Genomic DNA, 10,939 nt, shown 5'->3' with positions numbered 1-10,939 from the left:
AAAGCGAACGTAAATGAAACGAACCAGACGCGGTTGCGGTTGTGCAGGCATGGCACTTCCCTTTCCTTATGAGTCTTAAGGGTTGCATCGAGTGAGACTTCATCTTTCATTACGCAAAAAGACTCCTTCACGCGCTGACGGGTCTGCCCTACGAAAAGAGATAAAACAGGCACGTAGTCTCTAATCATGGTGATCGTAAAACAGTCCATGCAACGCTGCACGCCATCACGCGAGAGAAGAAAAAAAAAACACTATCTTAGAGTCGGTGCAAGGGAAAACGGTGGAAAATTAATGGCTTTCCTCGTCTCGCTTTTGCACGGGTGCATGTTTTGTGTGTTAACGGTGTGGCGAAGAGATAGCAGCAGAAGCAAACAAGGTTATATAATCGGCGAAACGGGTGATTTTCCTTTTTTTATTAACTTCCTGATGTGACATCCATCAGCCAATTTCGATCACCTCTGCTGATGGATTTGACGAAGATTCATTGAAGGGGCTCGCGTGTCGTTGGTTTCGCCGGCCCAACACACTCCACGGAAGGTCAACCAGCGCTCGGATCCGGTCCCCAGCACCATGCGGGCCGACCATTAAGTGGCCAAATCTGCGCAACCTTTGTTCGCACAACCTTCGATCGCCTAGGACGAGGACGCTCGACACTGTTGGCGGTGATCAAAGGCAGATCGACAATCTCCGAAACGGCTCGTGCCCGCCATCGGTAGCGCCGAAAAGGTGAAAACAGGTCCACCCTGAGCTATCGGGCTATCCCACTCCGCCAAGCCAAAGGTTGCACTTTACCGACATCCGTTCGTCGTGTCGGTGAAAAGCTGCCAAACAGGTTGTGCTCGGCGTGCATCGATTAACCATTTTCCAAAACCCCACGGCCATCGTGACCCCCACCGCTGCGCCCAATTGAGGTTAGTCACCCGCACACGAACGGTAGCCCTTTACTGTTGCGATCCGCGCAAAGATTAGCGCTCGTTCTGAGGGCATGGAAAATTGAAATTTTCTCACACACATGATCAACCTCTACGGTAAATTGGTGGCGTTAGGCGTTCACTGGCGCCGACATAGTTGCTGCTGACCATTGATTAGTGATGTTTGCCTCAACCTGAATTTTCTTCTGAGCACACCACACACACGACATGCATTCACCGATTGCGAACAACTTCGACTGGAAGGAACAGTGCATGATGACGGAGCTGCACCGCAAGAAGGGTATTCAACCGCGAGTACCGGTAACGGAATCGAGCTAAGTCTTGTATGTTTGTATAAATCCTTGTAGCTTTGTTGGTTCCTTATTGCATTAAAATTCAATCCATTTCATACATGCGAACCGAACCAATAATAAGTAACATACAAGGTCCAACAATTACGATGGATCGTAACAGCACCTGCATGACATATAAGCTTTGGGCAGTATCATGAGCACCAATTGCATACATTTAGGCGCACATGAAATGGTAACATTAAAAATGCCGTTGCATTGTAATAGATCCACAAGTTTTAATAATTATTTTTATGACACACTTTGGGTTAAGTTTTGTCAAACCACTGGATTGTTGATAAATTATTTAATTATTATATGCAATTATCAAACGCTAAGATAATCTAACAACTATTTACACCACAAAAAAAGGTCGGTATGAAGCAGTCAATCTTTTTGTGTTGCCTGTACATAATTATTAATCAAACAAAACTCGCAAAACCACGTGCACAAAACAAGCAAATAGTAGGTTTTCATTTCTTTGGATCAATTAAACATCAAGAGCTATCCACCATCTCTCTTTCGTCATGTGGCATGGTTTGCGTTCGAAAGTGAGAGGATCAATCTGCAGAGCTTCAAACCACAAGCATACAGCCATGCGCCTGCACTCTTTTAAAACGAAAGTGAAATTTCCCAACGCCCTTAAACTTACGCATACACACACCCAACCCTTGGTCAAGCGAAATGAAGGGTGAAATGAAAAGCGGCGGCTCCACCCCGGTACAAACACAACCACACGACGATACGCAGCCATTCTTCTGCACTGTTCCAATGCGTGCACGCAATAGGGAGCAATTATTTTTCCGTTACACACTCGCCAACTTTCGTTCGGCTGATGCATCTGCTGGATTCTTTTCCTCATTCCTTTCCCACCGCGATCCGGTACCGGTGCGGTGATGCGGCAAACTTTCGCCGTTCAACGACCCAACGCCATGGACCGGTTTTTCCATCCCGGTAGGAGTTGAGTGTTTTTCCAGGTTTCCGATCACTTGCGAACAGTTTATGCCTTCTCGTCTGACGGGGTGGCCTGGGGTTCGCTGCGCCCTTCGTATGTACAGGAAAGCCTGTGTAGACTCCTTCTCAGACGTTACTTCCTCGTGAGCTCCAATTTAGGTTAAGGTCTTTAACCTTTACCGTGATCTTGTGAGTACTTTCGCTGGAAATCGATCGCGCTGGATGAAAAGCGGTGGGAGTTGGGTAAATGCTGCAAGAGAATGAGAAATTTTCCATGGGAAATGCTTTCTATTCAAGACGAAGAAATTCGATTATGTTAGTTTTTAATTTGGTTTTAGTAGAATATTATTTATGATTAAAATGTCAAAAAGTGATAATGTTTCAAAACCTGACAATAGCGATTGTAATCCATTCGAAATGTCCAATAACATTAGACAAGTCTTTTGTCTGTTCGGAAAGATTGAACGAAAGACTTCTACGCAAATGCAAGCGACGAACTTTACTTTCTGACGTTTGAAAAAGCTCAATGAGATTTGAGCCACAGTTATGTTAAAGTCATCTGAATAAAAATTTACCATTCTTAAAGTAGTAGATACTGTAGAACAAAACGACCACGTGCTTCACATTTTCCTCAACCTACACAAAACAAAACCCGCGGCGAAAGTTTCCCGCCCCTTGTGGCTCATCGTAAAATCGCTTCCAATCTCCAACGTCCCCAGTGTGGAGCTCTTCCAGCCAACCACGATAGTATTCGTATGCCATCCAATTTGAACGACCTCTGCTAGTGGTATTGGTAACGCAGAGGCATCACATGCGTTCGAACACTATCTTTTCTCATCTCTTTCGTTCTTTCTCTTTTTCAAATTAAATCGTACGAGATGGAAGCTCCCCTAGTGGGGTGGTATTTATGTTTGCCTCTGATTCCATGTTGGCATGAACCCCCGCCGGTGGACCCCACAGCTGGATGGCCAGCGCAGTACCTGCTGCTCGTACGCATGGCAACACGCTACTCAGTCTACTTTGATCCGTCTCGGAATTCGGAAGTGTGTCTCACTGTCCAACAAACCTGCCCGTTAGTTTCCGGGCTCCCGAACCATTTTCCGCATAGTTTCCCGTGATTTTCCTTCAATTTTTTCCTCCACCCGTGTCCTACCCGGGGATGTCTGTGCTGTGAGTGTGTTTTCGGGGTGACTAACTAACGTCATAAAGTTCGTGAAAACGATTTCGGAATCCCACGCAACCGTTGCCATCTTCCGTCGATACAGCACGAGCACTCGTTCCAAAAACCCTTGATCCCGAAGTCCCACGAAAAGTCCACCGAATTCGGAACAACAACCCCCACCACTCCCGCACGGATTAGTAGCAGAGCTGACACACAAAAAGTGAGTGAGTAGCTGAAGTGGCCGAACTGGGAATACTGATCCAGAAATGGAAAGCAAAGGCTTGTGACACGTTCAGAAAATTAGAATATATTAGCGTCACCATCCGTCGGCCACCCGAATGGCACATTCTATCGATCCACAAACCGGATTTCAAAAATGTGAACGTCCTCACAAAGCGATTGGGAGCTCCAACTTGAGGCTGGTGTCCGACGTCAAATGAAAATCCCTAAAGAAAACCAAAGAAAGACGTCATTAATTATTTCTCTTTGCACCGAAGAACTTTGCATCCTGTTGACGTTCGTGTCGACTGTGTCGATATTTCTTCCCCAGTTTTTGGAGGTTGCTTTTCATTCCAATCTCCGTTGATAAAGAGTGAATTTTGAAATAAATTTCAACTCAGTAAAAAGGGCTGAAATGCGAAAGGTAATTCACTTGCGAAGGACTTGACGCTACTAAAGGGCACCAGGGCAGATTTATTGTGTCAACAAGTCCTACAAAGGCTCGAATCAGTAATGCACACTTTGCCCACTGTGTGCCAAAGGTTCCGCTAGGTGTGGTAACGTTCAAATAACGCTCCTTCGCCCAACGATTGGTCGACCGGTTTTGGCGACGTATTTCATGACAAACGTGGTCGAACGGTGGCATTACTATGGCGTAGAAGCGTGAAGCTTCTGGTCCGTTGAAAGCTTCTAGCCCAAATTACCGTACGAATTTGTTTGCGCTATCATTTCCAGTGCTGTCGATTAATGTCGAGGCCGGAGCTCTAATTATACAAAGTGTTATGGTCACTTTTCACGGGCCATTACCTAAGAAAATAGATGCTTTTAAGCGCGTCCTATTTTATCGGGTCGGGAGAAACAGGAGGTTCTATGAGTTGATTGATAACAGCTCTCATATGCTCAAACCTCACCAGTCTATTTACCACATTTTATAGGATAAAGATAGGTCATAACAATTAAACCAATTTTACGGGCATCAGTAACCTTTGCTTGAAAATCGTAACAGTATTTTAGATGAAAGATTGTCTGTCTCGTACTCTAATTGGTTCATGATCCAAATTTCCGTCTGTGGAAAAACCCCCATCGACGCCTGCCAAAATTAAATAATAGCTTGCCCCCAATACAACCATGCGCAATCTGGCACATCAAAAAGCCATTGGAAACTGCAATTTTCTGGGCATTTCTCTTCCGATCTTGGGGATGGAGAAAAATAAAACTCCGATGAAAAAGGAAACATTACCGGATTTTTTTTCGGCTCTGTGTTCCCGTTTGGTGAGAGTGTGCGAGGAATATTTTCCTATCAAAACTCGAGCCGGCACCTCGCGCTAAAATTGAGTACACGAAAAAACAAAATGGAATGAAAAGAGACAATCTCCACCATCGGCCATGGGCTGCTCGGAACGAAACGGTTTCATCCTACCGTGGACCAAGTTTTGAGGGGAAAAAACCCAACGGATTGTGCGCGCTCCACTTGAGGCAAAGGAAGGAAAGGAAAAGAAAGGGCAACATGCCCCCCTGCGGGAGGATGTGAAACCGCGGGTAACTTAAACGCGAGACAGTGAACCGAACCTTCGGCCGGCGAACGGTGGAAGAAATTCAGCAAGACAAAGATGTAGCAAAAGAGTAAAGGAGAAAGAGAGGAGAAAAAAACGGGTGTGTTGAAAACTTTCTCTTTTGCTTCCGACGCGTAGGACTGCAATTACCGTACCACGAGCCCCTTCAAGTTGGGGATCATTTTGGGAAACTGTATGCAATGCAAGTCTGAACTGCATCCCATCGACCCTGTTTTCGGAGTCCTTTCGGTTGTTTTCCTCTTAGTGCAAAAAGTCGCAACCTTCTTTTCGTCAACAGTTTATTTTCCTTTTCACCAGAATGTAGTTCAAGATGCCGCGCTGTTGTTGGGAGGGGAATCAAACCGAAACCGGTTTTCGTCCGTTGGGGTAGTGATCGGTCGTTTAAAAAGGGACTCGAAGGGAACCGCATCACAACGCTGCACATTGACCCCCAGTGGAAGCAAAGGAGAGGAGCTGCAAGGAAAACTGCAGGAAGATCTCACTTTCAAGAACCTCACCGTTTACGGCAGGTTCCGCTACGTCGTGAGTCACGCCTGTCGGAATGGAGGAAAATGTAGGTTATTTCGATGGCAGTTTGTTGACCTCTTAGCCGAAGCACTTGTTCCGTTTGCGGCTATCTGCTTCAATCGAATGAGCATAGCTACAGGAGTCAACTCTTTTAGATGCATTCATGTTTAGAGAGCCTTTTCGAACATGTCACCGTTAACATATCCACAAAGACAAAACGGCGAATGACAATTACAACATGTTTCTCACGTCAACCACGTACCGTTTCGTTGTGAAGACAAGCTACAGAAGGTGTAGCATGAATTTTAATCACTGCGGCAAGCATTTCACTTCCTTCCTTTACTACAAGGAATAACAACGTTGGCTCAAATAGTAAACACATGTTCGGATGACAGGAAATAATCCCTCGAGCCTGTTTTCTTTCTCTCCATTGGACCATACCTTTACAAAGGTTTATTGTTTCACTGTGGGTGCAATGCTTTTTTCTCTCGTTTTTTGCTTACACATAATATTTTAGAAAGCAGCTTAATTACCACAGGCAAACAGCGGATAATTACATCCATTTCGTTATCTAAGAATACACATTACAAGCTCGCGTCAAGCCTGTTATGAGGGGTGGGAAGTTGTATGTGTGTTATGTTTCTTCATTTAGCGTCTGAATAAATTGATTTAGCAAAAATGAATCTATAATTAAATGAAGCTCATCAGTTTTCTATCATTCATCTACTTGGACATATTATCATAATATACTTAAAACTCTTAAATATCGTCATATGCGTTTCATATGCGCGTGGTTAAAAATTCCCTATTATTGTACCTTAAATCACGAATGAATTTCTTGTGTAGGTTATGTTTTTCCTACAGAAACCCTGAATAACAGTTACAACACACTGTCACGAGCTATAACGACACAAAAACGTTCCATTCATCTAGCGACATTTCGTGCCATAACAGTTTAGTCAAAAAAATAAGAAATGAAAAATGTTGGCCACCATCCGGCTGCGCTAATTTTTGCTGACCTTCTGCGTGCCAAGAAATAACCAAAGAGTTTTTTTGTAGCATCCGTACAATTTCTTAGTCATCGGTCTGGGGAGGTACAGCTTTATTACCTTCGAATAAAAATATGGGATGAGTGGTACGACACTATCCGATTCCATACAATGGAGAAGGACGATGCACACACACAAAGAAACCAAGACGTTTTTTGAATGTACCTTCCAACTCTATGAAAAACTTGCTGATGAAAAAGAAAGTCGTTAGCTTTTGAAAGCTCACATAACCGCGGCGCGCTTCTTCTGGAACGTTTAAATATGCTCCGATCCAAAGTATCATCTCGCGTGGGTATGAGCAAACACTCACACACAATCATCACCAACAACACGCTATCACCGCCCGCACCAAACCGGTCCATGCTGCCTAACGGTCCAGTTCGCCATAAGCTACGAGCGATGACTGACGTAACAGCGGCATGATGTGTGTCAATTGGAGCCCTTCTCGCCATCATGCGTCGCCATCGTGCTGAAATCCGTCGCGAAAACCGTTTGCGCCAGATAAGTCAAGCGTTAGGCAAGCCGGTAGCCATGACCGAAAAATTTTAACTCTCATTTGGTGCGAAGCCATGTTGTTGGGATATAGAACCACCTAGTCTGATCTGCATTTGACCACAACCGAACGTTCTACAAGTGAAAGTATATTCCTTTAAGCTCTTGGATTGGCTGCTTTACTTTTGAATGTCATTTCACACCACCTCTCGAATTATGATCTACGCCAACGTATTACCCAATCGGTGATCTTATCGGAAAAACCGATACGAAGAAGAGCTCGCGACTCTTCTTTAGTAGTCACCTCACCAGATGATTACGAAATGAAACCGATAGCGGATGCAAGCTGTCCGATCGTTCGATGATTCTATAATTAGCGATCCCATGCTTATGAGTCTCACCCTGACCATGTACGTTCCGGGCAAACAAACGAGCAATTGTGCGCATCGTAAATGGGTTGAAAGTATTTATGTAGCCAAACGCGGACCACTGGTAAGGGACAAGAAGAAACCGAAACGCGTGTGGGGTGAAAGTTTTATAGGCTAAAAGCGTTACTTGAAGGTTATAGGAACTCGCCACGAGTGCATCTATTGCGCGGTGTGTGACTAAATTGGGGAAAGCAGTAAGGACGTGCCGAATTGTTGTACATTTCAATTAGTGAGTTCGATTTATTTATTGATTAATGTTTTTGTTTTGTTTACCTTTCAGTGACCACTCCCATTGACCTCAACAAAGCCCCGGAAAGCTATGCTCCCTACACCTTCAACCTGTCGGATAAGTACAAAATTATGGCCCAGGACGAGCTGCGCGAGGACGAGGAGATGCGTGAGAACGCTTTGAAGCAGTTCCGCGAGTGGATTGCCAAACATCCGCTAATCCGTCGGTGCCGCACGGATGCGCCATTTCTGTTGCGTTTTCTGCGCACGAAAAAGTTCTCGATCCCTGCCGCGACGGAGATGTTCGAGAAGTATCTCACCATTCGGCAGGTGTACCCGCACTGGTTCTTCAAGCTGGACATCAACGATCCGGATCTGGAGGCGATCATCGACAGTGGCTACCTGTTTCCGCTGCCCGAGCGCGACGAGCAGGGCCGCAAGATCATCTTCTCCAACGCCGGGAAGTTCGACACGAGCCGGTTCACGTCGGCGCAGCTCATCAAGATACACTCGATGGTGCTGGAGGCGTTGCAGGACGAGGAGGAGTCGCAGATCTCGGGCTACGTGCACGTGACCGACGACTCGGAGCTGAACATCGGGTTCCTCGGCATCTGGTCGTTCACCGACATTCGCAATCTGGCCCATTGCGTGCAGAACTCGCTGCCGATGCGCCAGAAGGAGAACCACTTCGTCAATCTGCCCTCGTTCGCGAACAAGCTGTCCGAGTTTATTCTCTCCGTGCTGAGCGAGAAGCTGCGGAATCGCGTGTTTGTACACAAGGGTTGGGAAGAGCTGAAGGTCAAGATTAACCCGAAGCTGCTCCCAAAGGAGTATGGTGGTACCGTGCCGATGGCGGAATGCATCGCGCAGTTCAAGAAGCAGCTGAAAGAACGCCGTGACGTAGTCCTGGCGCTGGACGAGATGGAGATCGAGATCAACAAGAGTACCATCCCGTGGGCGGACAGCACGGACGCGGACATTGCGAGCGGTGTTATCGGAAGCTTCCGGAAGCTGGAAGTTGATTAAGATTTCAAACGTAGCATCCTTCTCTCTAACGAACAAAAGTTCATCCCTCCCACTAGCACAGCAGATCCTAGGGACTCTCCGATAGATTAAATTAGTGAATGTTTGTTACACGTTGTTTTGCTTAGTATTATTCCGCTGTTCGACAGGACAGCCACAATTCCCCTCTCCTTAGTTAAGCCACTATGGCCACTAATTTTAAGCAACCGAGCAGCGATAGTTTGACTCTCGTCACGCCGGGAATGGTGGAATACAGTTACCAAAACAGTCGACCGTCCGAATCTAGCCGAACACAAGCCAGTCGGTGGTTTATTCCTCCACGCTGGACGTGTTTGGCTAAGACGATCGTGTATTTTCTTAATCGCTTCTAATACTACTCCATCCTTTGGCAAAGGCTTCCGCTTTAGCGTTTTCTCCCCAGTTCGGTTCCCACAACATCCACATGGCACTAATTTGGTTAGGTTATTGTAGCCAACATTAATCTCGCTGTGATCAATGATTGTCGCGTAACTGCGAATAAATTTTCTGTGTGCGAATTCCGAAAACTACCCCTTTTAATTGCAATGTATCTATTGCATTAGGGGATTTAGAGGAAGGAGAAGAAGTTTACGGTAGTTGAAGTAACCGTCATACAATCACACAATCTGTACCCCTTAGGTATTAAGCAAGCACAGAAGAAATAAAAACATATCCTACCTTTTCCTTTTAATCATACTCTACGAATTGTTTCATGGTCTATAAACTATTCATAGATAAAAGCCAATATCAAATTACACCGGAGAATGTCAAGATTCTCTTAAAATTATTACTGTAAAATTTGGTTAATCATTAAATTTTATCAACTAGATCACACAATAAATATAAATAGCATCAGATTAAACACTTACAGTGTAAAGTTCAATGAGTTGAACATATCTTTTAGTTTCAAACATTGATTTCAAGTTGTTTTTCAAGTAGATGTTGTGAGTAAAGAGAACTAGGCTCACTTTCATAACACAGAAATATACATTTTCTCAAACATGCTTATGCAACACTGCATTTATGTGGGGATTACTGTGATTCAATGCTGGGTTGATTTGCTTCGTCTGTTTTAAATTTTACGCCTTTCGGTAGGCAATCGGCATTACACTTCCATTCGATTCTGCGATCGGAGGATACTGACACTGCGTTTGACATTGACCGCCAAATCGGTCAGTGGGTCATTTTATGCATCGGTTCGAGGTTGATGACCTCGAAAAATAAACATCGGATGAAATAGAGTTGAGAGTTTTCACTACTACAACAGAGTTTAGTTAATTTAACAAGTGATTGGTGCGTATTTGAGGCTTTCAATATTTATTTTGATTTTAAGTCTCTAAAATTTTCCAAAGAACTATAGTCGACAATTTAGCTACAATCCACAACTAATTTACGCTTCCCAAAATTTCTACAAAAGAATCTCACGGTAGACGAAAAACACGATTGTGCAATCCAGCAATTACAGGGCCAATCAATCGCCCAACCTTTTTTTCCATTCCTCTCGAGTTGATGACAGGAATCGCACGCCTGCACGTAGCTCATTACGCGAACCTTTAACCCCCATGGGGTGGCTCTTCGACGCCCTCAATCGGATGGCCTTCAGCTAATTTGATCCTACACCGGAGCATATTCAGCCGACATGTGCGCAGCTGCGTACAGGGCAGGCCAGCAATGTACATTCCTATTCATCTGCCGGCGAACGATTGCTTCACCTACGTACATACTCCATTGCAAACTCTCACCAGCGACTCCGCGAAGAACATAATCTCTATCCGTGTGTTGCATCTTTAGGACGACCGCCCGTTGTGAAATGATGGATCCGCAGTAAAACAGAAACCGTTTTGTTTTGACCGGCACAAGCTGAACCCAACGAGGGTGTTTCTAATCGTAAGATCACAAACTAGCGTTTCGAATTTAAAACTAGAAATGAATTCAGGTTCTAGTGGGATATTGCGAAACTTTCGTTATAATAACAACGCCTTTTGGAAACCTTGCAACAAAACATCCATTGTTGAGACTGTTTA

General features: G+C 44.8%; 1 protein-coding gene across 1 annotated transcript; it reads left to right on the top strand.

Annotated features, from left to right (window-relative positions):
- Nucleotides 1-1,139: 1,139 nt before the first annotated feature.
- On the top strand, nt 1,140-8,900 carry LOC131294692 (retinaldehyde-binding protein 1-like). Its single transcript, XM_058322736.1, has 2 exons — nt 1,140-1,212; nt 7,927-8,900. The coding sequence occupies exons 1-2, from the start codon at nt 1,140-1,142 to the stop codon at nt 8,898-8,900; spliced, it is 1,047 nt and encodes a 348-aa protein (XP_058178719.1).
- The last annotated feature ends 2,039 nt before the right edge of the window (nt 8,901-10,939 follow it).

The sequence above is a fragment of the Anopheles ziemanni genome, chromosome 2 (assembly GCF_943734765.1).
Source record: "Anopheles ziemanni chromosome 2, idAnoZiCoDA_A2_x.2, whole genome shotgun sequence".
Lineage (NCBI taxonomy): Eukaryota > Metazoa > Arthropoda > Insecta > Diptera > Culicidae > Anopheles > Anopheles ziemanni.
Note: the sequence above shows the minus strand (reverse complement) of the source record. Positions and strands in the feature narration are given on the sequence as shown.

What these genes read in the sequence shown, in the direction of transcription:
- LOC131294692 (XM_058322736.1), top strand. Translation starts at nt 1,140, where the DNA reads ATGCATTCACCGATTGCGAACAACTTCGACTGGAAGGAACAGTGCATG. An exon ending in GGAGCTGCACCGCAAGAAGG is followed by an intron (nt 1,213 to 7,926) that starts GTATTCAACCGC and finishes TTTACCTTTCAG; the next exon opens with TGACCACTCCCATTGACCTC.